The 27,882-nt window shown below is 42.2% G+C and overlaps 2 protein-coding genes and 1 long non-coding RNA gene across 7 annotated transcripts; 1 reads left to right on the top strand and 2 right to left on the bottom strand.

The window, feature by feature from the left end:
• Positions 1-7: 7 nt before the first annotated feature.
• Positions 8-2,518, bottom strand: LOC116614225. Its single transcript, XR_004294426.2, has 2 exons — positions 2,436-2,518; positions 8-1,516 (listed from the first exon to the last, which is right to left on the bottom strand). It is a non-coding gene; the product is annotated as an uncharacterized LOC116614225 (long non-coding RNA).
• LOC5506579 (organic cation transporter protein) lies at positions 1,703-16,288 on the top strand. 5 transcript variants are annotated; one of them, XM_048727157.1, is made up of 10 exons: positions 1,703-1,855; positions 10,513-10,789; positions 11,275-11,421; positions 12,143-12,423; positions 13,050-13,286; positions 13,795-13,929; positions 14,431-14,510; positions 14,758-14,866; positions 15,251-15,323; positions 15,936-16,288. In XM_048727157.1, the coding sequence occupies exons 1-10, from the start codon at positions 1,782-1,784 to the stop codon at positions 16,173-16,175; spliced, it is 1,653 nt and encodes a 550-aa protein (XP_048583114.1). In that variant the 5' UTR covers positions 1,703-1,781; the 3' UTR covers positions 16,176-16,288. The 5 variants fall into 5 exon arrangements, with proteins under 5 accessions (XP_048583114.1, XP_048583117.1, XP_048583118.1 ...); XM_048727160.1 differs by lacking the exon at positions 1,703-1,855 and adding an exon at positions 2,535-2,665; XM_048727161.1 differs by lacking the exon at positions 1,703-1,855 and adding an exon at positions 2,629-2,783.
• On the bottom strand, positions 16,228-26,090 carry LOC5500254 (neuronal acetylcholine receptor subunit alpha-7). The gene is made up of 7 exons (XM_048727166.1): positions 25,655-26,090; positions 23,597-23,739; positions 22,428-22,472; positions 20,311-20,420; positions 19,545-19,778; positions 17,748-18,339; positions 16,228-16,963 (listed from the first exon to the last, which is right to left on the bottom strand). Exons 1-7 carry the CDS (start codon positions 25,719-25,721, stop codon positions 16,694-16,696), a joined length of 1,461 nt encoding a protein of 486 aa, XP_048583123.1. The 5' UTR covers positions 25,722-26,090; the 3' UTR covers positions 16,228-16,693.
• Positions 26,091-27,882: the final 1,792 nt, after the last annotated feature.

Here is a 27,882-nt window from a genome sequence, read left to right on the forward strand (position 1 = left end):
AGACCAGTAGGATTTGATTTGTTTATTTGCCATATTAATGATTATTATCAGATACATATATTCTTATTACAATTGGTAGGAGGACTAGACAAACCCTAACAGGCTTTTCAAGTAGTCCACCTTTCTAAAAGGATCATATATTTTCAGTAAAGGATGTTGCTGTGTTCCCAATATTTTCTTACTGTTTCTGTATCGCCCAAATAATTCAAGGCCTGCTACTGCTCTTCTTATACTGGGCCGTGAGTATCAGAGTAAACTTTTTTTGTTTTATAAGAACGCCCAACCTGAGATTTTACCTAATTCTAAGAACATGCAGATGCTCAAAAACAATTCAAAATCATCAGAGTGAAAGAGAATGTAGAATTAATGTGTGTTATTCGACTTGAAATACTTATTATGTGTATCTCTCCTGCTGTTCCATTTTTGGTTTATAATATATATTATATTCAAAATGTGATGTCACTGAAATTTAATGGGGGGGTGTCATGATAAGAGCTTTGCAATATAGTGCAGAAAAATGGTGCAGAATTGTTCAAATTAATAGTAGGGTTATGAAATTTGGCAGGATGATAGATGTTTGCGCCACGATAAATTCTAGATATGATGCCACGCCCAAAAACAAATACTTCCAGTTTTATAGGGGTGGAATTGATTATCACAAAAATGAAGGAAACATACACTTAATGGTAATGTACGGGCCCAAACATTCTCAGGTAGATAAAGGCTAACTTATTTCATATTATCGTTACAAGGGCTACGCCCTCTTAACAATACTTCCAGTGTTATAGAGGTGCAATTACTATGATATAAATTAATACAAAACACACTAAATATGCTAGTTAATGATTTTACTCTTGCATATGGATTAACATTTATGCCATGAACAGTTTTTGATGGGATGCCACGCCAAAGTGTGGGTACTTACAGTTTTACAGGCGTGTTTCATTAAGCAAACGATTTTTCATATGGCGAGGTTGGAAAACATTTTAACGGAGCTTTTTCACCGGGGATCTGTTTATTAACAATAGTTTATGACACATAACGAGTTTTGCCTTAATCCACCCAAGCAAACCGTCGATTTCACGTGACCCAGAAAATTAAGTGTATGTTTCCTTCATTTTTGTGATAATCAATTCCACCCCTATAAAACTGGAGATTTTAAGTGAAAGGAAAGGACCACAAACTGTCAAAAACATAGTTTTAATAAAATATTACATTTTAAATTAACCCTATTCAGACTGGGGAGGGGCGGGGCTCTTGAAGCCCCCCTCCGGGGAAATTGCTAAAACTTCTGAACTTCATAGCAGCTAAGAGGATAAAACTCGGTGAATTTTCCTAAAATCCATCTGCGGACGTTTTGATGCCATTGGCATGTCGAGGAGACGCTCCATGTTACCATGGACAGCTAAAGTTCAACTGTTTGTAGACAATTAAAAGCCTACAATATACACTGACTCCAGACATGCGCAGTACATGACGCTGCCCCCTTAAGAACATCAGTAAGAACTGCTCAGCCCTAATTGAAAAAATAAACGTTCGGCCGAGTTAAGCATCAGGGCAGGGGGAGCGGCGCGTAAGGGCTCGGTCCCATAAATGTTAGCCTTCGTGTAGCCGCTGGAGAGGATATTTTTGCGAGTCAGCGGCTACACGAGGGCTACAAAATGTCCATTTCTCGATCAGCAGGTGCCAGATCTATGATGTCATAAGGCAACTCTTGGAAAGCGTGGGTCGTGTAGTAAAGACTTCGCTACTTGGATATCGGAACTTATCACATCTAAGACATGTCTGGGAATGGTAGAATGGATAACTTATTTCCTTCGCAATTGAAAGAATGGCTAAAGGGAAAACTCCAAAGGTTCGTTTGTGCGGCCTGTATTTGTCTGTTTATGATTATCATTGGAGCCTTCAGTTAACCGTTTATCGGTCTGGCTAAAAATAATTATTGTTATTTGTATGGTTATCATGTTTTCTTTCAAAAGGGCAGGCAGGTAGAAACAGGTAAACAGATCCAGTCAATATAGATATCTCAATAAAACGATATTTCACGATATCCCCATACTATACTCGAAAAAAATTAGCATTACATTTTCGATTAAACAACAACATCACACTTTTCAACTTATACTCCGGAAAAAGGACCGCTCGTTCAACCTACTAGTGTCGTTTTAGTCCAATCCTAAACTTTACGTTGTTCGGTCTCCCTGTGGTCTCCTTGGGCGGTGTGGGAGGCCATGTACCTTTTGCATTTAGAAGGGTACATGAAAAGAATGTGGTTTGGCTATTCCAATAGCGATAATAGCGTTAGGACGGTAGAGTGGTTTTCAAAATCCCGTGCCACAAAATGTAATTTTGTTTAAGTATTAATAGTCAAGCCATAACAAAAGAGAACAAAGAAATTAGTGTATTAGTACTAATTAAACTAAATAGTATTTCACCTGTTCACGGGTTCTTGAAAACCACTTGTGCTAAGCCAAGCGTGCGAGCTCTCTCATCAAGCAACAAGGTTTGATATAATTTGGCAATGGCGAATAGTAATTAGCATACTCACCACGTCATGTCACGTCATGTAACCGTCCATCAATTTGATAATAGCCAGTTAACTGCAAACAAGCTGGAGGTCAAATCAAACTCGTCCATACTGTCTTACCGTTTTACACACAGGCAGGTAAGCGAATACATGTGATTTCTCGTGGACAGTCGCACGAGCAGTACGCACGAGAAGCTATAAGTGTTGGTGTTTATCTCACATCTTCACTCGCAAACAAGTATTGATAAGGACAGCCGTAAGTACGACTCATAACCGGGACAAGTCCCTTTTGTGTCCGTTGACTCGAGATCAAGATTTGTCAATAGGATAGCAATGGACTATCTTCGGGAAACGGTCTACGTTTTACCTCTTGAATTTCTAAGTTTTGCGATCCTCTTAACGCATGAGTTCCCCGCTACATAAATTTCGTTTCATTGTATTATTCCTCGTTCTTCATTAATTAAGATGTAAAGTTCTTTTTTTGTGTGAACAATTATGGCGGGGTATTCTGAAGATTCATCTGCGATCCTACTTTATCCTCGCTTACATTAAGGAACAAAATGTACTCACGATAGTCTGGATAGTCACGGCATAGATACGTAACTACTCAGGTACAGGTCACGCACATCGAGCGTTCTGTTCTAAAATCATAGATTGGCTCTAAGCCGCTTGTTTTCGAACAGCGATAGCATGTGGCGGCAGAAACATTGCTCCGCGGGTAAGCGTTTACGCGTAGGCTAAAACTACTATAAAATAGTCCGATATTTATGTACAGATAACGTTCGCCAATCGAACCTTAAACATCCAATTGCTGCGAATTGGTTTGGCAATCGAACGCTACCGACTCTCTTTTCCAATATGACTTTACTGATATTTTCTTCTTGCGAAAAGTATTTTGGCATTTGTTATATTCTCCGAGTGATCTCATTGAAATTGATATAACTATCCAGCCTTTATAGTTGCAGGCGTTATAACCGGGTTTCCTCCCTGTTTCTTGACCCTGATCATGCGAAAGCTTGGGATCTGGGATCCACCGTAGATCCGAGAGATATTTGGTTTCCTGTGACAACTCTTACCAACCACAGGCTAGCCAAATGTATTTTCAACACTAATACCTAGACTAGAAGTTTCTAATAGAAAGGAAATGCTGCGACAGTGATATACAGTTGCTTCAGTGTTGTTCCAACGCTACATGGTATACATGCAGCCACAATCAACAACAAAACCTGTTGAAAATTACATTTAAAAAGTAGTCTTACTGAAATAATTTACAATATGGGAACTTTTTATTACTCACATCCCCCTTCCCCCCATTCAAAGTTGCTGTCTAGGGTTGTCAGTAAAAGAATCCAACATTGACTTGGGGGAGAGGTGGTAGGGATGGGAAGGGAAAGATATCAAAGTCACTATGCTACGTAATTTAGATTTCCATCTGAAACTGCATTTGAAGCGCTAAAACTTTCAACGGTTTTGTCGCTGATTGCAGCTAAGCTTGAAATTTTAGAAAGTAGCGAGAGAAGTTTACCTATATGCGTTTTTTTTGTTATCGAGATTTGAATAGCTGGCACAATCTTAAATTCCCTGCTAGCAGAGGCCTCTTTTCTCTGAGGCCTCAGCTAGCAGGGAAAATCTTAAATTTATTTGGGATTGTTGAATTCCTTGCACCCGTGGTCTTACCCCTGCTACTCCCTCTTGTTTCTGCCATTTTGAAACAAACACAAAGCTGGCGGCAGCTTATCAGTACAGGACATCCGCAGATCAGGGTATACGTGTCACGTGGTAAATCTATCGAGTTTCAAAACAAAAGGTCATAATATCGCAAAATCCGAGATGGCGGCCGTGAAAGTCGAGAGACGGGGAACGTAGTTACATTCTTCTTTACAAGGCATCTTTTAGGGTTTGTACTCATAATTTGTTTAATATCGGTGCTTAAAAAAATCCTTTTGCAAGCCGGGATCCTAGATCAATGTAATAATCATCTATCGCGGACATTAAATAAATCGGGAATGTGTACGCTTGTTTTCAGTACTAAACTTGCGATCATACTGTTATGAGCATTGCACGAGGCGTTTACTTATCTAACCATTATTAGGTAAATAGATATATGTAGTTTCAAGTTGTTTAATCTAGGTTTGAACTAGAGTTGAAATACTGTTATCTCGATTAAAAGGCCGCAATATTACAATACGATGAATTATTTGAGTTGAGCAAGGATGTAAAACCGTGCCTTTATAAAACAGATAGAAATGATTTGATATCCCTACAAAGGATCTACTCTGAACGCTGAAAAATAGCTCTGTTTGCAGGGTATGTTTCCTACGATATTAACAGCAATGTTCTTTCAGTCCTGTAATACTAAAGCAGAAATATATTAAGCTTATGTTTCCAGTGAAATGTCCTTATTATTGATTAAAATCGACATGAAATGATGGTAGGCCTAGCTGCAATGCTTGCTGATGCTATTCCTCTTTCCAGATTATGTTTCCTAACTCACCAGTCAGGGGGCAGTGACCAGGGTGGGGAAACGGAGTCGCCTTGCTTATCCCCCACTCCCCTCACATGCATGCAGGCATGCATACAGTTTGAGCTCCTGTCAATGCATATAGCATGTGACCCATTAAATTTAAACAGGGAACTATGTTAAAATAATGTTTTTATTTCTTTATTACTGTCATCATGCAATGTGTGTCATATGATAGCGTTTTAGCATCCATAATTTTCTCTGCTGTTAACAAGATATTAATTATTTTGTTAAGTCACGTGACCTGCTGCGAATTAAAATGTTGATTTGTGACCGAAAGGCTAAACTTTTCTTGCAGGTTAAGACATCAGTGTGCAGATGTGTTTCAAAGGAACATAAAAACATGCAATGTTTTCTTTTTCATAGCGTATCCACCAGCGGAGAATATTTTGAAATATTGATTTGCAAGTCACATGATCGGCTGGATGACGTCATCACTCAAAATAAAATATTACCAATCAGCTAACATTGCCGAGTTTGATGTTTTGACCAAAAATGGTGCATTAAGGCAATGTTAACCCACTTTAAGGGAACTTTCAAAATTTCAACTGTTTTAGCTTAAGATCCAAGCCTTAATACACTTGAGAAGGGGGAAACGACACTTGCTTTTCAAAGTCTTCGTACATCGTCATATGCCTTCTTTTTTGTGAATCCTTTTTGTCACAAAGAAAAATAACATTTTGTTAATAGCCTTGGACTATTTATTTCTCCATAAGTGGACTCAAACGTTGTTACAAGGACATTTTTTTTGCTCTTGCACAGCAATAAATTCGGATTAAGTGAACATTTGTTTTAATCTTGAAATTCTCTCGCTATATGCCATATTATCATTCATAATGTGTTTGATACTGCTAGTTAACTAACAATAGTATAAGAAGTAACATACGGAAGTTTATGTCTTGTTTTTTTGTTTTACATTTATATTAAACCAGCTATTCAAAACTGTAAGTATATGTGTGTTTGTATAAGAAAGAATTTAGTCATGATCCGAATAAATATCAACACTCATGACCTGCCTGGACTCAACTGGCCCTGATCTGGAAAGAAATCCTAAAAAAATATCCATGTAAAATCATACTAACATAAAAGGCAACCTCAATATGAATTACATTTGTGTCTTTTTTGTAAATTCCTTTTCCATTTAAGCTTAATTCGGAAATTGATACTTGTTAATTACTTATTTAATATATAATCTGTTATAAAAACTTACAGTATTACATACTTACGGTATCTTAATTTGTTCAAATTTGACTTTCTTTTGACTGACCTCTTGGCTGTCCAGAAATCATAATAAGATTTCAAATCATTGCAAAAAAGGCCAGGAGTGTATTAAAGCATGCATATCTGTCATCCTGGCTTGTAATAAGGCTTGCCATCATTAAAGTAATGGACATCATTATAGTAATGGCCCTTGTAAAATCTTTCAAAAAAGTTCTTGATTGAAAGATGATGCTGTCACTAAAACAGTTTCAGGCTCTTGAAATATTGCATATCACTTGGGGAAATGGACTCCAGGTCCATCCACCACCTGGTGCTTGGACCCCTTATCAAATATTATAAGAATTTTTCTCAGACTGACATAACCTTTTTTTGTATATAGACATGGGTTTTCTATGGATTCTATGGATCCTTGGTTTCCTTTAGTTTGCTGAATGGTTCTTTTTTTGTTGTACGACAGCTCCAAGAAAAACATCTGGCTAAAGGAAAGAGTTTGTTCTTTGCCTTTGTAGACCTAGAAAAGGCATTTGATCGCGTTCCTCGTGATATCATATGGTGGGCAATGCGTCGCCTGGGCCTTTCGGAGTGGTTCGTCAGTACAATACAAGCAATGTACTCCCATGCCTCAAGTAGAGTGTGCGTCAGCAATTCCCTTAGTGACAGCTTCAAGGTACAAGTTGGTGTCCACCAAGGCTCTGTGCTGAGTCCGTTCCTTTTCATTGTAGTACTTGAAGCCCTTTCTGCAGACCTCCGTAGTGGTTGTCCTTGGGAGTTACTCTATGCAGACGACCTAGTAATCTCCTCAGATTCTTTAGACGCACTCCTGGCGAAGCTGTGCATGTGGAAACAGGGGTTAGAGTCAAAGGGGCTCTGTGTTAACATGAGCAAGACTAAGATCCTGATGTCTGGCCCTGACTTGAATTCTTTGAGAGACTCTGGAAAGTTCCCTTGTGCTGTATGCAGGAAGGGTGTGGGGAGTAACTCCATCTTCTGAAGTGGATGTTCTCTTTGGGTGCACAAGAAGTGCAGCAACATCCCTGGTAGGTTAACCCCCAACCATTATTCAGATACAGCAGATGTCAGGGCACTGCACGCCCAATCGATGGCAGACCCCTTGCTGAAGTGATAGTGGATGAGCAGCGCCTGGAAGTTGTTTACTCTTTCTGCTACCTCGGTGACACCATCTGTGCTGGAGGTGGCTGCGAGGCGGCCATAATTACCAGAACAAGATCTGCCTGGGGAAAATTCAAAGAGCTCCTTCCAGTTCTATCAAGCAAAAGCCTATCAATCCGCACAAGAGGGAAGGTTTACAGCAGCTGCATCAGGAGTGCCATGCTCTATGCTGGGGAATGTTGGGCTCCTAAGAGCAGTGACCTAGCAAGGCTGCAGAGAAGCGAACATGCAATGCTTAGATGGATGTGTGCACTGAAACCCGAAGATGACACAAGTTTGAGCACCATTCGGGACAGGCTCGGGATCGAAAGCTTGGAACTGGCTCTCCGAAAAGCTCGCCTCCGGTAGTTCAGGCATGTGGAGAGGGCACAGGCACCAAATCCTGTGTCCTCCATCAGAGACTTCGAGCCAGGGGGGGGGGGGGGGGCGAAGGAAGAGGGGCAGACCCAGAAAGACTTGGGCGGATGCCACGCTTAGCGATCTAAAAATGGCTGGCCTGAAGGCAAGCGTGGCATCCAACCGTAAAGCATGGAGAGATGCTGTAAAGAACCTGCGCGACCCCGATGTGAACCTCCATGCAGCGTCACACCTGCCAATAGGTGGACACTGACGTAAATGGATATGATGATTATTTCATCAGTCCATTCATTTCGGGCCAATGGTAGCATTCTGGAGTCCATTTTTAGTGTCCTAAGATTTGGAAGTAGTGAAAGCATCTCATATGGTCAAGCCTTGGTATGCAAATCAACCGAAAGGATTTACAATGAAACAAATATTCAGTGGAAGGATATAGATATGTCATGATCAATGTAGATGAGGCTAATATTTAAGTTACAATATAAATTGTTACATTTTTTAGTGCAAATGCCTAGAAAGTAATAGCTGTTCTAACATTCCATTTTGGTTTAAATGGGGCTCTGCAAAGCCCTCCCACAACAACATTAGGTAAACATATCCACCCTTTATAGCTACCAACTCCCTTGCCTTAGCTTCAAAATACCTATGCTAAATGTACACAAATTGAGCCAAATAAGCCCCGAAAGAAAACCACTTGACAACTTCTATCCTTCTGGATCATGTGGACTGTGTCAACAGTTAGAGACAAATACAGACTTTAAAAGAAAAAGGTTGACACCATTCGGAGGTGCTTTTTTAATACACTATATTTTGGCAGGCCAATACCTGCAGTTAATATTTAATAGTAAGAGTAGCATGTTTGCAGCTAATATGAACAACTTAACAAAAATTTAACTAAAACAATAATAATTATAATAGGGATGTGTAAACTAAGTTATTTTACAGTAAACAAAAGTCAACAATAAAGCTTTTTGAGTCGCAAAACACAGTCATGAATGTAGCAGATATTGTCATTAAAAGAAAAACTTAAGGATATTGTCCTTATCATTACATATAATAATCTATTACAGGGAAATAACAGACTGTTTGAGTGGCAGCATAATCTTCCCCACAATAGATTTTCTGATAGATTTAACAAGGACTGAAAGTACATTACTATAATGTTGGAAAGTCTTACATTATATGCGGGCTAGCGGGATGCCAATTGTGCGGATCACGCATGCGACCCGTCTTGGCCCGACTGGTGCCAATGTGTGTATGCTAGTGTGCTTCTAAAGTCCACATTTATGTATACATACTCGCAAGGATAGTTTGGCTATCCGACGGAGTTTTAGACTAGCAAAGGTCGCATGCGTGATCCGCACAATTGGCATCACGCTAGCCCGGTCGCAGCTCTAGATCCCACATGGATCTGAGCTGTGGTTTAAAGCACTTCGTTCGAGTCGAAGTCGCCCTGCAGTTTTTTTGCCGATGAAGTTTAACTGAGGCAAACCGGCTATGCCATGCTGACGAGTCCTAATAAGGACGAAACAGCTGTCCATGGTTGCCGAACTGCACGGGTAATAGACTGTGCTAGCGTCCCATCTTGGCCCGACTGGTGCCAATGTGTGTATGCTAGTGTGCTTCTAAAGTCCACATTTATGTATACATACTCGCAAGGATAGTTGGCTATCCGACGGAGTTTTAGACTAGCAAAGGTCGCATGCGTGATCCGCACAATTGGCATCACGCTAGCCCGGTCGCAGCTCTAGATCCCACATGGATCTGAGCTGTGGTTTAAAGCACTTCATTCGAGTCGAAGTCGCCCGGCAGTTTTTTTGCCGATGAAGTTTAACTGAGGCAAACCGGCTATGCCATGCTGACGAGTCCTAATAAGGACGAAACAGCTGTCCATGGTTGCCGAACTGCACGGGTAATAGACTGTGCTAGCGTCCCGTCTTGGCCCGACTGGTGCCAATGTGTGTATGCTAGTGTGCTTCTAAAGTCCACATTTATGTATACATACTCGCAAGGATAGTTTGGCTATCCGACGGAGTTTTAGACTAGCAAAGGTCGCATGCGTGATCCGCACAATTGGCATCACGCTAGCCCGGTCGCAGCTCTAGATCCCACATGGATCTGAGCTGTGGTTTAAAGCACTTCGTTCGAGTCGAAGTCGCCCTGCAGTTTTTTTGCCGATGAAGTTTAACTGAGGCAAACCGGCTATGCCATGCTGACGAGTCCTAATAAGGACGAAACAGCTGTCCATGGTTGCCGAACTGCACGGGTAATAGACTGTGCTAGCGTCCCATCTTGGCCCGACTGGTGCCAATGTGTGTATGCTAGTGTGCTTCTAAAGTCCACATTTATGTATACATACTCGCAAGGATAGTTGGCTATCCGACGGAGTTTTAGACTAGCAAAGGTCGCATGCGTGATCCGCACAATTGGCATCACGCTAGCCCGGTCGCAGCTCTAGATCCCACATGGATCTGAGCTGTGGTTTAAAGCACTTCATTCGAGTCGAAGTCGCCCGGCAGTTTTTTTGCCGATGAAGTTTAACTGAGGCAAACCGGCTATGCCATGCTGACGAGTCCTAATAAGGACAAAACAGCTGTCCATGGTTGCCGAACTGCACGGGTAATAGACTGTGCTAGCGTCCCGTCTTGGCCCGACTGGTGCCAATGTGTGTATGCTAGTTAGCTTCTAAAGTCCACATTCTTTTCTGACTCTGTAGATCACTGACCCCCGTTGTCATGCCGACAAAGCAAGGCCCGGAGTACGATGATGTGTTCAAGGAGGTTCCTCAGTTCGGTCGTTATCAGTTGTGTTTGTATCTGGGCACCACGCTGCTTATCATTCCCATGGGTCTGCAGTTTGCACTCCTTGTCTTCGCCGCCGGTACTCCCAAGTTCCACTGCGCGGATGCCAACAGCACATGCATACCGAATAAGTGCTGTGATAATTGCACTCGGTACAGCTTCGATGGGCCTTTCACCAGCACTGTTAGTGAGGTAGGATTCCACCAAGACATATATAGGGGTTTCTGCCATTAAAGTGTGTTGTAGTGATGATGGTGGTGGTTTACGATGATGATGGTGATGATAATGACGGTGATGACAACGATGATGATGATAATGACGGTGTAATGATGATGATAATGACGGTGATGACAACGATGATGATGATGATGAAAATGACGGTGATGACGATGGCGATGACGATGACGATGACGATGGCGATGACGATGACGATGATGATGATGATGGTGATGATGATGATAATTGGCTGGGATGATGATGATGGTAATATTAATAATGATGATGAAGAGGATGAGGATGAGGATGGATGGATGGTTATGGTGATGGTGATGGAGATAATAGTGGTAGTAGTGATGGTAGTAGTACTGATGATAGTACCAAAGCTGATTCTTGCTGATGTTGGCGTTGTTTGCACCGGGATCTCGCGCGCTTAACAATCTTGTTTTTTCATAATGCAGTGGGACCTAATCTGTGACCGCGCCCACCTAGGCGCCACCTCTCAAGCGATGTTTTTGGTGGGAATGCTCGTCGGTTCTCTTCTGTCGGGGATCATGTCAGATGCTTTTGGCCGTCGTCTCTGTATGTTAATATCGTGCTTTATCATGGTGAGTCACGAATCACTTGGTTTTCATTAAAGGAGGAACTCAACCATTTGGTCTAACCTTCATTCTTTTTTTTTTCAAAATTGGGATAATTACATTTTAGCTTAGCAAATGTGATGGAGGTAGGCGGTACTCCCTTCTAACGTTCTAATGGCGAGTGATGTTTAGAGGTAGAATTAAGCTCCATATCTCATTACTTGTTAGAAAGCTTGCTAGATCATCAGATAGCTAAAGTTTAGACACAGCGACCCCATATGACATGGTCAAATTCCGTTCCGTGTCAAAATAACTGCATACTGCATTGAAATGTTTATTTTTTTATTAGGCGTTTATTTCATAGGACAGAGTAAATTTTAAAAATTCATTTTGATTAAAATTCGGCTGTCAAAAGGTGGGAAAATTGTCATTTCATGAACAAGTTAATTCCATGTCCGACTTAGAACGTATGTCTGTTAAACAAGTTAATTTCATGTCCGACTTAGAACGCATGTCTGTTAAACAAGTTAATTCCATGTCCGACTTAAAACGCATGTCTGTTTATTAAGTTATTCCATGTCCGACTTAGAACGCATGTCTGTTAAACAAGTTAGTTTCATGTCCGACTTAGATCGAATTCTGTTGAACAAGTTAAATTCATTTCCAACTTAGAACGAATGTTTGTTGAACAAGGTGACAATTTAATAGAAGCACCACTTTATTCTTACTGCCTACTGGTTGATTGCAGATTGTATGCTCAGCCGCCTCGTCGTTTGCCGACTGCCTGTCCCTGTTCGCCTTGTTACGGTTCGGGGTGGGCTTTTCGGTGACTGGACTCATGCTTACACAGTACGTCTACGTACTTGAACTCGTGGGTCCCACCAAGAGAACCGCCGCGGGAAAAGTCACTGATTTCTTTTGGGTGATTGGCGCTTGTGCCACGTGCTTGCTCGGTTACCTTATAAGGGATTGGAGGATCCTGTTGCTTGTCGGAAGTTTACCTGCTGTCGTGTTTTTCTTCTTTTGGAAGTAAGTATTGGCAGTCTTAGTGCCCGTGCAAACAGTACAAGCAATAGTTCAATATTTCTTTCCATGCGTTCTTATTTATGCCTCTTTGTTATGTTGACATTTTCTTTGTTTGCCCATATCGTTATTATTTTAAAATCATGTGCGAAAAACAGCAAAATACAACCGCGCCCTAATATGACTATAAGAAATTTGACTCGGACGAACTATTAGAAAAGTGAAGGCGGGGGGGAGGGGGGGGGGGGTCAGGAACCAAAAAAATCATTCACGACAAAAACCCTGGCAAAATAATGCATGCAGCCCAAATCAGACAGAATAAAAGTGCATACAACGATTATAAAAATTCATGCACGTCCTGGAGACAAACAAAAACATGCACGACTAAAACCTCTCCACCCCACCCCTCTTCACTGTTCTATAGGTCCGCCCCTTTAGTAGCGTGTGTAAAAGAGGGGATTATTGGACATGCAGTGACGCCCACTGCTGATATAGTCAGACAATATCCACACAGTCCAGCGATATAGTGGTCGTGCTTGATGTATGGCCAGTTAAAGGGGCTGTATCAGTCGGGTTCTCCATGGGCCATGATTACTCACTGTAGGACCTTTTTCACTCATTCTTGCTTTTAGGGTTTTCCCCGAGACAGCACGTTGGCTCGTTGCCAAAGGCAACCTCGTTGATGCGCAAGTCATACTGGAGAAGTGCGCTGACGGCAGGGCCGTGGACTCGCGATCTCTACAGACACTATTACAAGATATCTACGAGGAGCAGCAAAGGCAGGAGAAAACGACGCGCCGGTACACCCCCCTGGACATGATCAAGACGCCTAAGCTGAGGCGTAGGACTATCATTGTATGCTTTAACTGGTGGGTACAAAGGATCCACTTATATGTTACAACAAACAGGACATACGGGGGACACCATTTAATAGAGTCCCACGTTCAAATTTTTAAGCCGAACTTTATCAACAAAACCTCGTTTGAAATTTTGGAAATCCAGGTGTACAGGAATGGGTGCAGCCACTCCTCTTTAAATAAATCTTTAAAAGTACGCTTTCGCCCCTTTCTTTGACAAACCTATATATGAAGCTGCACCTTAGCCTTCTGTCAACCAATCTCCTTAGATCTGTCGCCTTCACAAAATATCCTACAGTGAAGCTTCCCTATATAGGATGGGTAAGCCTTGATGGATTCGTAATGAAAGTTTAGGAGACATCATTCGCAGGATTTTGTTATTATCAGTCCCATCGCCTTTAGATAACAGATTTTTCTGCGAGCTTGTGTGGAACTGATAGAATAGTTACAAGAAATGCAATTCAGCCAACTGTTGCCTACTATTTATGATTCCAAATATGGCGCGCTTTATACGTTTTAGGTTTGTGGTGAGCATCATCTATTTCGGCTTCGTTCTTTACATCACTTCCTTATCCGGGGATGTGTACATCAACTTCCTGCTCATGTCAATCATCGACGTGTTCAACACGCCCATTTCTTGGTTCCTGCTACAGAAGTGAGTTAGTTATGTGTGGTGTACTGGCAAAACTCCGTTTTTAAGTAATAAAGCCCCGTGCAAGCAGCGCCAGTATTGCTTTCTAAAACATACATCATTGCTGGCGCTGTTTGAATGATATCTTTAGAGGTTCTGAAAATGGCACGCCACCAATCCCTTGTTATATGATCAACAGAACTTAACAGGGACGTGTCTAGAGAAATATCCCATCTGGACACGTGGCATCGGAAAAATCACAACAATCCCTAAGGGATTAGCATTCGTTCGAAATTTTATACCCTAAAAGATGGGACGATCACCCCCGTCTACTTTTCTGGAGAGTCCACCCGGGACCACAACGCTCGACGTCGGCTGTAAAAAGCGCCTAATGACACCGAAGTTCATTAAATGGCAATAATCAATTTTCCGTTGATGGATTGATTCTCCTATACATCTATAGATATAACGACCCCTAACTCTCACCCGTACACACCTTATTCATGCTTGTGTTGTATCTTTTAGGATTGGTCGCAGATTGACCCACTGTAGTATCATGTTGACGGGCGGGCTCATCTGCGTGCTAGTGCTGGTTGTACCAAAAGGTGGGTGAAGCTTTAGTGGTACAGACTTCGCTTATCAAGCAAGATGACCAGGCTGCGCCAAGTGCCTTATATACCAGTCCGAATAAATCCGATGTAACTGTAAATTGCAAAAGTTGACCCTCATCTGATCCTCATCTGTCAGTTGACCCTCATCTTTCCCGTTCACTTACCTCGTTCATCTGTCAGGTTCACTTACCTCGTGTCCTTACCTCGTGTTTTCATACTCAAATGATGTTTTTTGTTTCAGAGTACACCTCCGTGGTGACAGGTATTGCCATCATGGGAAAATTCTGCGATACCGCGGCGTTCTCCACAATCTATCTGTACACGTCTGAGCTCTACCCTACGGTTATTAGGTACTTGCCGCACCCTATCCTTACTCCGCCCTTGCCACGCCCTTAGCTGACTCAAGCCACGCCCTACCTGTATACAAACTGAACAACACCACGGTGATAAAACAATACCATACCCAAACCACTCCCTAGTCTAACTACGCTCTAGTCTGTACACGTTGACCTCAACCCCACGGTTATACGGTTCATCCACAGCCTACCTTAACGACACAAAACCGCCAACCCCACCTTATCGTAACTCAAACAATCTAGCCTAACCAAGCCCTAGCCTAAACACACATTTACCGTTTGAACTTTGAAATCTACCCGACGCGTGAAAAGTTAAGGTTAGATGTCGTTACAAGAGGTCTTCTTAGAAATTGGTAGTTAATTTGTATTTTTCTACAGGAACACTGCCATGGGAACAGCGTCGATGTTTGCACGTATAGGGGGGATTATCGCACCTTACATTGTCATGCTGGTAGGTGGGCGTGTATAGGGAAGGTCACACAGGGGGCAATAACTGCTCCTTATACTGTTACAGTGTCATGATGGCAGGTGGGCGTGTCTCGGGGGAGGGGGAGGTCACACAGGGGGCAATTACTGCTCCTTATACTGTTACAATGTCATGATGGTAGGTGGGCGTGTCTAGGGGGAGGGGGGGAAGGTCACACATGGGGGATCATTGCTCCTTGCATTGTGATGTTTATAGGTGGGCGCATCGTAGGGGAGGGGGTGTAGGGTAGGATGCATCGAGGTGTATCATTGTCATGCCGGTAGATTGGCGTGTCCAGGGGGAGGCGGAGAGGGGAGGTCACACATAGAGGCTTTCATTGCTCCTTACATTGTCATCATGTTGGTAGGGAGGCGTATCTTAGGGAGGAGAGGGGGGTGGGTGGGACGCATAGAGGGGGAAACATCGCCCCTTACATTGTCATCATGTTGGTAGGAAGGCGTATCTCAGGGAGTAGGGGGTGTCTGGGACGCATAGGGGTGTATTGTCGCCCCTAGATTGGCGTGTCAAGGGAATACGCGCGTAGTACGTGCGGTGCGTATAGCATGTGTTATAATACCCGTGTACACTATGTTGCAGGCTCAGCTTCCTTCAGTCAGCATCACCCTCCCCATCGTCATATTCGGCGTGTGCTCATTGGCTGCTGGCGTGATGTCGCTATGGTTACCAGAGACATTGCGCACCACCATGCAACAGACCATAGAGGAGACAGAAATGACCCCAGAGGATTATGGGATTCCTTGTTGTGGGTGTCTAGGGGCGTGGAGGACTGAAGATGTGATTGTTAATAATGACGAGGAGCACGAGACAAAAATGTAACTAGTCGCGTGTACCATCTTTGGATTTAAAAATGAACTACTGGGCGGATAGGTAGGCTGTTAAAAAATGTTTTTGTATTTTTTTTAGGTTATATTATAACTCTTTTGATACAATTGTTTTCGTAAATACGCTTCACATGAAAGTGGATAAATACTTTAATCGATACAGTCATTTTCGGAATATTATCTTATTCAACTCCAACCTCTTTATCATTTTAATAACACTGCTTTAGTAAAGTTAGACAGGACTAGCACAATTCTTATTTCACTTGCATTCTACTATAAGATACTACATTCTTTTTTCCTTCTAAGATAAATGCTTGCAGGTTTTTAAATACTCAAAGATGAAGAAATGCTCAAAACACCCCTTGGGCACACTGTCAGCATTGCAAAACACGTCGTAGCAAGCTGAAAGGCAGTCTGATGAAAGACAATTAGTTATTCTTTTTTCTGGCTTCTTTAAATTTCATATCCTTATTTTACCAAAACATCAGCGCGTATAAAAAAAAAACTTATCCGTTACAAGATACCGACAAATAACCGGGAAAAGTATAAAATCCCGAAAAGACTCAATGCTCCTGTGATGGCCAGAATGCCAAGAAAAAAGCGATCGAGTATTCTGACGGACATCATGCGCTCCCAGTCACACATGGAAAGCTCGTGATCAGCATTAACCAATCCGCGGCGAGGATTATCCCCGACAAAAGTGGAAGCCTCTTCGTCTTGACTACCGGTGTCATTTATGATGTCATCTGACTGTAGACGGTCGGATTTGCAGTTGATGTTAGACTGCAGGAGTCAAAATGACGGCATAAGAATTCGGATTACTGAAGCTGAGTTACAAGGACTCTTAAATATTTTTTTAAAGAAGATTGACCATTGCAATTATAGATTTATCCTGTTTTTACTGTTATATCCAGCGATGACTGTACCAATGAGGTATCGCACCCTAGGAACCCAGCGTAGCAAGGCGTGAGAACGAGGCAAAACAAAGCGGCGGAGGGGGAGGGGCCGGGAGAGAGGGCGGAACAATGCCTCGTTCTCGCGAGGCAAAACAAAGTGGCGGAGGGGAAGGGGCCGGAAAAGAGGGCGGAACAAGGCCTCGTTCTCGAAAGTCAAAACAAAGCGGCGGAGGGGGAGGGGCCGGGAGAGAGGGCGGAACAAGGCCTCGTTCTCGCGAGGCAAAACAAAGCGGCGGAGGGGGAGGGGCCGGGAGAGAGGGCGGAATAAGGCCTCGTTCTCGCGAGGCAAACCAAAGCGGCGGAGGGGGAGGGGCCGGAAAAGAGGGCAGAAGAAGGCCTCGTTATCGAAAGTCAAAACAAAGCGGCGGAGGGGGAGAGGGCGGAACAAGGCCTCGTTCTCGCGAGGCAAAACAAAGCGGCGGAGGGGGAGGGGCCGGGAGAGAGGGCGGAACAAGGCCTCGTTCTTGCGAGGCAAAACAAAGCGGCGGAGAGGGAGGGGCCGGGAGAGAGGGCGGAACAAGGCCTCGTTCTCGCGCTTCGTTCCGCTGACCTCGACGCCCTGTGTCCCTATTCGGCAATGGATGGGAAAAGTTTTAATGTTTTATTCATACCTCTTTGCTGGTAGCACTATGCGCGATCGTCCTTCTCTTGGTCTTAGTTTGTTGAGCTTGGCGTTCCTCAAAGTGAAATGCTGTTTTTTTTGGTCGCGTTCGCTTCACGACTTGCCTCAAACACACAAGAGTCGCCAGCCAATCAAACATGAGGCATTTGAGCCACTGCGGCATCGACCAGTCATCTCTCATGTTCTCAACTTTGATGACAATCGTTATCAGAAACATGGCGAGGCCATTCACCACGTAGGTTGCTAAGTAATACTGCCCTAGCAACGGGAACTCAAAGGATGGAAAAATGGACATAGTCAGCTGCTGGAAGAATGTCAAGGAGAGGAGGATAGTTATGGTGAGACCTACTCGCTCGCCACTCCCCGCCGGGAGGATGAAGGCTAGGACTATTAGTGATGAGATCATAAAACACGGTATGACGAGGTTCACCAGATAGCTGAAGTACTGGCGCGAAACCTTGATGACGACCGCGACTTCCTCGTAATCGCTCGCGGGGCAGCATGGGTAATGAACTGTTCGACGTTCGTATTTGATGTCTTCCATAAGCTTCCACTCACCATTTTTTATAAGAGCGTGTTTCCTGGGAAGTGGAAAATGAAACTCAGATAACAATCCCTCCCCGCCCAATACACTCAACCTTCCCCAAAATATAGGCATATTTATATTTACGAAGATGACACATATGACGGCAATCGATGACATGAAACTCAGATTACCCCCAACCCCCTAACACGCACGCATCGTACCCTTTTAAGCCATATTATAGTGTTACTTACCCATATGACTGCAATCGATTGAGCACTCTTAGTTCCATTTCGAAAAAGACTATCCTCTATGGTGTGAAACTCAAATTACCCCCCCCCCCCCCCCTCTTCCCCCAGCACGTAACACTCTACACTCTATGGGTGTTACTTATCCATATGAATTCGATAGATCAAGCACCGTCCTTAGCTCCATCTTGGAAGAGTCCATCCTCCACGACGTGAAACTCAGATTACAGAACCTCCTAACACGCACACACTATACCCTTTTAAGGCATATTATACTGTTACTTACCCATATGAATTCGATAGATCAAGCACCGTCCTTAGCTCCATCTTGGAAGAGTCCATCCTCCACGACGTGAAACTCAGATTACAGAACCCCCCACCTCCTAACACGCACACACTATACCCTTTTAAGGCATATTATACTGTTACTTACCCATATGAATTCGATCGATCAAGCACCGTCCTTAGCTCCATCTTGGAAGAGTCCATCCTCCACGACGTGAAACTCAGATTACAGAACCCCCCACCTCCTAACACGCACACACTATACCCTTTTAAGGCATATTATACTGTTACTTACCCATATGAATTCGATAGATCAAGCACCGTCCTTAGCTCCATCTTGGAAGAGTCCATCCTCCACGACGTGAAACTCAGATTACAGAACCCCCCACCTCCTAACACGCACACACTATACCCTTTTAAGGCATATTATACTGTTACTTACCCATATGAATTCGATCGATCAAGGACCCTTAGCTCCATCTTGGAAGAGTCCAACCTCCATGACGTGAAACTCAGATTACAGAACCCCCCACCTCCTAACACGCACACACTATACCCTTTTAAGGCATATTATACTGTTACTTACCCATATGAATTCGATCGATCAAGGACCCTTAGCTCCATCTTGGAAGAGTCCAACCTCCATGACGTGAAACTCAGATTACAAAACCCCCCACCTCCTAACACGCACACACTATACCCTTTTAAGGCATATTATACTGTTACTTACCCATATGAATTCGATAGATCAAGCACCCTTAGCTCCATCTTGGAAGAGTCCATCCTCCATGATGAGAACCTTAGGTAGCAGGTCTGCTTGTCGAATGGGAAGTACATCACGTACACATCGCATGTAGATTTGAAGATCGCGGGACTTCGCCACACCGCGCGCCCATCTGAGTAGATATTCACGTCTGTTTTGTATGTAGATCGCCCTCCGGCCTTGTGATCTTGCTCATTAATACTATAGATGATCGAATCAATAATCATTACCAAATGGTCAAGCTACCCTGCTGATACCCGGTTATGGTCAAGCCAAAAGTACAGGACGTTCACTGATTCACCTTTTTTGCTTGCCCTCTTTTGGGTTTGCTTAACAATAAATCCTTGTATCTTCTAGGACTAGCTGCATCGTTGAAAGTCTAGGCGATTATTGTTTGTCAAGTCATTACTGTTTGTAAGTAAGTTGTTGTGCATTTGTCAAACGTTGCGTTCGGATGTTTTGGTTATAATTCAGGGGGGGATCCAGGAGTACCAAAGAGGGGAAGGGTGGGGGGAGCAAGGTTTTAAATAATGGGGCGGATCCATTGTTCTTCCGTGAATCTTCTTATATTTTAAGCAAAATATCTGAAAAGGGGGGGGGGCACCACTAGATCCGCCCCTGTTATTTGTACTTGTCCTTTGAGTCTACTATAGCCAGTATCGTATAGTATCGCATCGCATAGCATTGTATCGTATCGTCGTATAACATTTTATTGCTGTATAAAGGGTCTTACTTGTTATAAAGCGTTACATCCGGAACCCAGATTTGCGACGAGTCGACCATGACTTCCTTTATGCCATCAAATTCTGACGCGTTCCATCGCATGTATGGGTGGTGCCATTCCTACACAGAAGGACAAGTATTACTTGTTATGGTAATGATTTGGTCATAATCACTATCTAGACAGAAGGACAAGTACTTCTTGTTACGGTAATGATTTGGTACTAATCACTACCTAGACAGAAGGGCAAGTACTTCTTGTTACGGTAATGATTTGGTGCTAATCACTATCTAGACAGAAGGACAAGTACTACTTATTACGGTAATGATTTTGTACTAATCACTACCTAGACAGAAGGACAAGTATTACTTGTTACGGTAATGATTTGGTACTAATCACTACCTAAAGAGAAGGACAAGTACTTCTTGTTACGGTAATGATTTGGTACTATCACTACCTAGACAGAAGGGCAAGTACTACTTGTTAAGGTAATGATTTGGTACTAATCACTATCTAGACAGAAGGACAAGTATTACTTGTTATGGTAATGATTTGGTACTAATCACTACCTAGACAGAAGGGCAAGTACTTCTTGTTACGGTAATGATTTGGTACTATCACTACCTAAGCAGAAGTACAAGTACTACTTGTTACAGTAATGATTTGGTACTAATCACTATCTAGACAGAAGGGCAAGTACTTCTTGTTACGGTAATGATTTGGTACTATCACTACCTAGACAGAAGGACAGTACTTCTTGTTACGGTAATGATTTGGTACTAATCACTACCGAGGCAGAAGGGCAAGTATTACTTGTTACGGTAATGATTTGGTACTAATCACTACCGAGACAGAAGGACAAGTATTACTTGTTACGGTAATGATTTGGTACTAATCACTATCTAGACAGAAGGGCAAGTACTTCTTGTTACGGTAATGATTTGGTACTAATCACTACCTAGACAGAAGGGCAAGTACTACTTGTTACAGTAATGATTTGGTACTAATCACTACCGAGACAGAAGGACAAGTATTACTTGTTACGGTAATGATTTGGTACTAATCACTATCTAGACAGAAGGGCAAGTACTACTTGTTACGGTAATGATTTGGTACTAATCACTACCTAGACAGAAGGAAAAGTACTTCTTGTTACGGTAATGATTTGGTACTAATCACTATCTAGACAGAAGGGCAAGTACTTCTTGTTACGGTAATGATTTGGTACTATCACTACCTAGACAGAAGGACAGTACTTCTTGTTACGGTAATGATTTGGTACTAATCACTACCGAGGCAGAAGGGCAAGTATTACTTGTTATTTTAATGATTTGGTACTAATCACTACCTAGACAGAAGGACAAGTACTTCTTGTTACGGTAATGATTTGGTACTAATCACTATCTAGACAGAAGGGCAAGTACTTCTTGTTACGGTAATGATTTGGTACTATCACTACCTAGACAGAAGGACAGTACTTCTTGTTACGGTAATGATTTGGTACTAATCACTACCGAGACAGAAGGACAAGTATTACTTGTTACGGTAATGATTTGGTACTAATCACTATCTAGACAGAAGGGCAAGTACTACTTGTTACGGTAATGATTTGGTACTAATCACTACCTAGACAGAAGGAAAAGTACTTCTTGTTACGGTAATGATTTGGTACTAATCACTATCTAGACAGAAGGGCAAGTACTTCTTGTTACGGTAATGATTTGGTACTATCACTACCTAGACAGAAGGACAGTACTTCTTGTTACGGTAATGATTTGGTACTAATCACTACCGAGGCAGAAGGGCAAGTATTACTTGTTATTTTAATGATTTGGTACTAATCACTACCTAGACAGAAGGACAAGTACTTCTTGTTACGGTAATGATTTGGTACTCATCACTATCTAGACAGAAGGGCAAGTACTACTTGTTACGGTAATGATTTGGGGGAGGGGGGCTCAAAATATAAGTACCTTCCCTTTTTATTTGTATTTGTATTTGTAAAAGGTCATCCAAATGGTTAAAAGCAACTTTCTCACTATGTGGCTAGAAATTAGATGGAATAAATTTTTGAACCGCCAGAATTTAGAATACACCTCAAAAGATATCAGATCACATCTGCAATTTACCTGCCGCACCCATCCGTATGTGGTGATAGTTTGGTCCTTGGCATTCTATAACAAAAGACAATAGTGGTTAACTGCACTGCGAAGGCTTCCTGTGTTGTATTCCATTCTTTCTGGTACTAAGTAAATGAGCAAAAATCGGGGATGTTACAAAAACAGCAAGTAAACGGGTGTTTTAGTCCACAATATGGACCGTGAACACGTGACGTGTACATGCGTGTGTTCTAGTCCGTAATATGGACAGTGAACACGTGACGTGTACATGTGTGTGTTCTAATCCGTAATATGGACCGAGAACACGTGACGTGTATATGTGTGTGTTTAGTTTGTAATTATAGACCATGAACACGTGCGTCCTGTGTACATGTGTGTGTTCTAGTCCGTATTATGAACCGTGAACACGTGACAGGTACATGTGTGTGTTCTAGTCCGTAATACAGACCGTGAACACGTCCGTGTACATATGTGTGTAATACAGACCGTGAACACGTGACGTTTACATGTGTGTGTTCTAGTCCGTAATATAGACCGTGAACACGTCCTGTGTACATTTGTGTGTTCTAGTCCGTATTATGGACCGTGAACATGTGTGTGTTCTAGTCCGTATTATAGACCGTGAACACGTGATGTGTACATACGTGTCTTCTAATTCGTAACTTTAGACCGTGAACACGTGACGTGTACGTTTGTGTTTAGTCCGTAATACAGACCGCGAACACGTGAGTGTACATGCGTGCGTTCTAATCCGTAATATGGACCGTGAACACGTGACGTGTATATGCTGTGTGCATATGTTTGTTCTAGTTCGCATGAACACGTGACGTGTATATGCTGTGTGCATATGTTTGTTCTAGTCCGCATGAACACGTGACGTGAATATGCTGTGTGCATATGTTTGTTCTAGTCCGCATGAACACGTGACGTGTATATGCTGTGTACATATGTTTGTTCTAGTCCGCATGAACACGTGACGTGTATATGCTGTGTGCATATGTTTGTTCTAGTCCGCATGAACACGTGACGTGTATATGCTGTGTACATGTTTGTTCTAGTCCGCATGAACACGTGACGTGTATATGCTGTGTGCATATTTTTGTTCTAGTCCGCATGAACGCGTGACGTGTGCACATGGCTGCTAAACCGCCCCTCGTGCGATCTTGCTGTATACTCACTATTTCCTTGATGTGAATGATATCATACAAAAAGTCGACTCGTACAGGCTTGTTGGGTTTAGTCAAAGAGAACAGTCGAGGTTGGCCACCGTTGCTAAAGAGCGATGCGTAGAGAGCGTCCATAGCCCTTTGTCGTATCTCTACTATAAAGGTAAATTAAGAGTTTTCTCCCAAAAGCATGCAACGATGCATATGTTGAATCGATTGCTTCACAAGTTACCCATCTAGTTTGTGCAAAGCCTGCGTAGCTCGCCCACCCCTGTCAAATTTTCAATCCTCGTCCAAGGCCAGGGGCGGATACAGGGGGGGGGGGGGAGGAGGGATGATACCCACCCCCCTTTTTGAGTAGAAAAATTGAAATATCACTTTGTTTGAAATAAATAAAAGTCTGGTGGACGGGAGGTAACTGTCTATGTTCCTTCGCCTGCTTGACTTTGTTGCCGCGACATACAAATTAGCTTGAAGTATTGTTAGATCCATGTGACTTACCATGTGAAGGACCACTGGATCAGTTATAAGCCGTCTAGCCGGCCATTAGCTACACCCCCCCCCCCCCCCCTCATTTTGAAATTCTCAATCCGCCCCTGCAGGCTACTCTAACCTCCTGCGCAGAGCTTTCTTTGTCGCTTGTTTACTTTGCTCCACATCAAATGTGGACACAGAAAGCTCTGCACAGGAGGGTAAGGAATACTCTCGATCTGCTCTATATTTATTCGGAATTTAAAATGGTAGACGCACGAGGGTCAAGCGGGAAATCAAATGCGCGGCTACCTCCATGGAAGAGGTGGCCGCGCGGTTTAGGACCACCTCCATAGAAGAGGTGGCCGCGCGGTTTAGGGACGCCGGACGAGGCTATCAATCATTTAGACAGCACGATTAAGTTGCATGGGACACTTCTCTAGTCGTAGAGTGTAAATCAGGCTACGACTCCGCTACGATGCTCGACAACGGAAGTCGTAGTGTGTAATGCAGGGCTAAGACCTGTCATTGGAAGTTCGCATACGACTAAATCGTGCTGTGCTTAAGAGTGCACAGAGCGAGTACAACTGCTCAGACAAAACCGTAGAATTCGCAGATAGAGTTACAACGCTCTAAACGAAATAACTATTTTTATATAGCAGGTGAAAAGTCAAGAGAACTACAAAATTTCATATGGATCTTTTAGGCAAGCTTTCGCCTTTCCTATCATAATGACATAATTTACTTAGTAGTCTGACGTCATACTCAAGAAAGATGGCACTTGCATTCGTGCTTCTTTAGTCCATCCTATTCTATTCCTCTACGCTATTCTATATATTCAGTTCAATGTTATCTTAGTTTACACAGCGGGCAGGTGACATGTGCAAGAAAATCTTTTTAGCAAAAAACGCTTTTTATACATTTGTTCATACAACATTAAAGACAATTATAAAATACTGAAGACAGTTCTACATTTTTTGTTTGTTTTAAATTTTGCGCAGCCAGTCGAATACCACGAATCAGTTGACTTCTAGGATATATTTCTCTGTTATATTATCATAAATCTGTAAATTATTTCCTTCAGGGGATGATATCGAAAAGAATATCATTGAAACGCTGACCAAATTCAATTTTTTGGATTTCTGAATTTCCTTTAGCTAACAGTGATTCAAAAATTTTAGCTGGTGAAACAACAAATCTAGCCATATATCTAAAAAAAATAGATAGCATATAATCATGTCTTAATTTCCTTATCATACGAATTGTTTTTTTTTCCTTATCACCACATCTACCAAATTTCAATCAATTCGAGCACCGATACGAGGAATTTCTCACGTTTTATACGTCAATGGCAAAAACAATATAGCAAAACAATGTTTATATATGGGAATAGTACGGCTTATTTACATTAAAAAGGAAACAATTTCACTTGAATAAAAACTTCTATGATGAGTAATGTAAGAATGTATAAAAAGCGTAAGAGGCTACATATCTTATATTCAGTATTTATAAGGGTAAGGAGCCCAAAAGATTTGAAAAATGAAAGGATAGTGCTGCGCTATGCTTCTAAGGCGTATTCAGAGACAAGGGAGATGATACCTTTTTGAAGCGATGACCCGTCACGGACGGAAGCGAGCAGGACTAGCAAAGTAAGGGACGTCTTCATGCTTTTCGTAACCACTAAGTGTGTTTGAGCTGCCGCGCTTTTGAGATATTTCCTTGGCGAAGAGCTCTATGTAACCCCTTCAAATACACTTACAGTTGATCACTAACTATATATGACAGATTCTCATTAAATGACCGCCGCAAACTGTCAGGTTGTTACTATACCAGCGAAAGGCACTCAAATGAAATTTGCCAACAAAAATAGACTTGATTCGATAGGTGAAATAGCCATTAAAAATTTTAAAATGGGCATTAGTAACTATCACGATAAGATATTAATGCAAAAATAAAACACGCGTCTCGCAAAGGCTAATTTGCTCATATCTGTTATAGACGGGCAAATATTCATTTTAAGCTTTCATAGAACGCAAAGGGTCACAGCTAAATAAACAACTTACAACTGAAGCTAAAAATAAGCAGCATGCGCGAGTTTATTTAAAAAAGTCATTATTTATTTATCCGTAATTCCTTTTCTTTGGGGGGGAGGGGGGTCTCAGTCATTCCTTGCGATTTTATTGCAAATGTCCTCGGCTCTTTCGGGGGTATCTCCCCGAACCACTAGATGCTAGTCCACTAGATACTAGATGCTCGCATAGTCATTTCTTAACAGAACATTATACACTGAAAATGAAGCATTCTCATTATCAATTCCCTCTTTCGACTTGTGATCTTCACCGCCATCTATTAACTACAGGTTTTTTTGAGAACCCACAGATACGTGTACTTGTTCCAGAAATCGCAAACCGCATTACACTCCATGTGTTGTAAAGATTTCAATATAATGAAAGCTGATTACATTCACTCAACGATATGGTTGCAAGATATCAAAGGCGTAATTATTTTAAATTAAATTCACTTACTCTCGCGGCGTCGGAACAAGAGATCAGGATCAGTGGCTGGCTGTGTATAGCCTGTTTTAATGAATAATTCAAACTGATTACACAATTTAAACATACAGAAGAAGCGCGTTCGAACCCTGAATGGGGACGAAAAACAGTCTGACTTCCAAGGGGAGACTTCCAAGTAGAAAATGGTTTGAATAAAAGCAAGCCTGTAAAATGGGAGGAGAAAGGGGTGGAAGGGCGAGGGAACTACCGTATCTACTCGTAAGATCCACTAAAATGATAGAGAATTTACCATTTCCAGCTAGAACGAGTAATCTTGGTGCAATAAATCCGCCGAAAAGCTCAACGAGACCCCTCGCTTAGAATTCAGTTATTACCTCTAGGGCGCGCCCCTTTTCGGGGAAATTAAAGGTTCCATAGTGTAATAAATTGATATAAATATGTTTTCTTATATTGATAAATGAACAGAACATAAATAACCTTTCTTGTTCAAAATGTAACACAACACGCTTATATATTTAATAATCAAGTCCCAAGGACTCGTACGATCTGTGCGTGGTTCAAATCGCTCTGGACTCGTATTAACGTGTTCACTGACCCGTGCGGATGGTCAATAAATACAACAAGTCCAATAAGTACAATAAAGGGAAAAGTCCTTAAAAGGTTGTTATCCCTCTTGTCTGGTTTGTCAAACTAAACTACGACACGAATCGGTTATTTGGGGATGCGTATATAATTCTTTTAGAATAGCTCAGTAAAATAAGTAAACAAAAAACACACGAACGAACGAATGAGTGAATGAAAGAAAGAATAAATTGTCAACTTCAGACAGGATGATCGCCTTTATCTTTTTTAATAGCTTCACTTTCCCCTACTCGACAACTACTTTTGCCACTGGCAATCAATAATCATATAAGTTACCTTTTTAAATTTTCAGAATTTTTCGAACAAGAATCAAATCAAAATCGTCCTTCTCATTTTCCCCTTGGTGCTTCTTCGTCATCTTTTCCATCGTTACACTGAGCGCTCAAACTTACTCCCTGGACCACGCCATTACCCCCTTATTGGAAATTATCTGCAGCTGATGGTCTCACGCAAGAACTTCCACATCGTTCTTGCTGACCTAAAGAAAACGGCAGCCTCTACCCTCTATACCTAGGGGGTCAGCGGGCTGTGATCGTGGGCTCAGCAAAGACAGCACGTTAGGGACTGGTAGAGAGATACGATGCACTGTCGTGTTTTTTAGAACGGCGCAGGGGGGGGGGGGGGGTGTACATTTTTCTTTTTCCTTTTAAATTTTGTTATCCAGGTCACCCA

This window comes from Nematostella vectensis, chromosome 4 (assembly GCF_932526225.1).
Source record: "Nematostella vectensis chromosome 4, jaNemVect1.1, whole genome shotgun sequence".
Classification (NCBI taxonomy): domain Eukaryota; kingdom Metazoa; phylum Cnidaria; class Anthozoa; order Actiniaria; family Edwardsiidae; genus Nematostella; species Nematostella vectensis.

What these genes read in the sequence shown, in the direction of transcription:
- LOC5500254 (XM_048727166.1), bottom strand. Translation starts at nt 25,721, where the DNA reads ATGAAGACGTCCCTTACTTTGCTAGTCCTGCTCGCTTCCGTCCGTGAC. An exon ending in TCATTCACATCAAGGAAATA is followed by an intron (nt 22,473 to 23,596) that starts GTGAGTATACAG and finishes CTTTTGTTATAG; the next exon opens with AATGCCAAGGACCAAACTAT. An exon ending in ATAGTGCTACCAGCAAAGAG is followed by an intron (nt 16,964 to 17,747) that starts GTATGAATAAAA and finishes TGACTCCTGCAG; the next exon opens with TCTAACATCAACTGCAAATC.
- LOC5506579 (XM_048727157.1), top strand. Translation starts at nt 1,782, where the DNA reads ATGTCTGGGAATGGTAGAATGGATAACTTATTTCCTTCGCAATTGAAA. An exon ending in ATCATTGTATGCTTTAACTG is followed by an intron (nt 13,287 to 13,794) that starts GTGGGTACAAAG and finishes TATACGTTTTAG; the next exon opens with GTTTGTGGTGAGCATCATCT. An exon ending in CTCTACCCTACGGTTATTAG is followed by an intron (nt 14,867 to 15,250) that starts GTACTTGCCGCA and finishes ATTTTTCTACAG; the next exon opens with GAACACTGCCATGGGAACAG.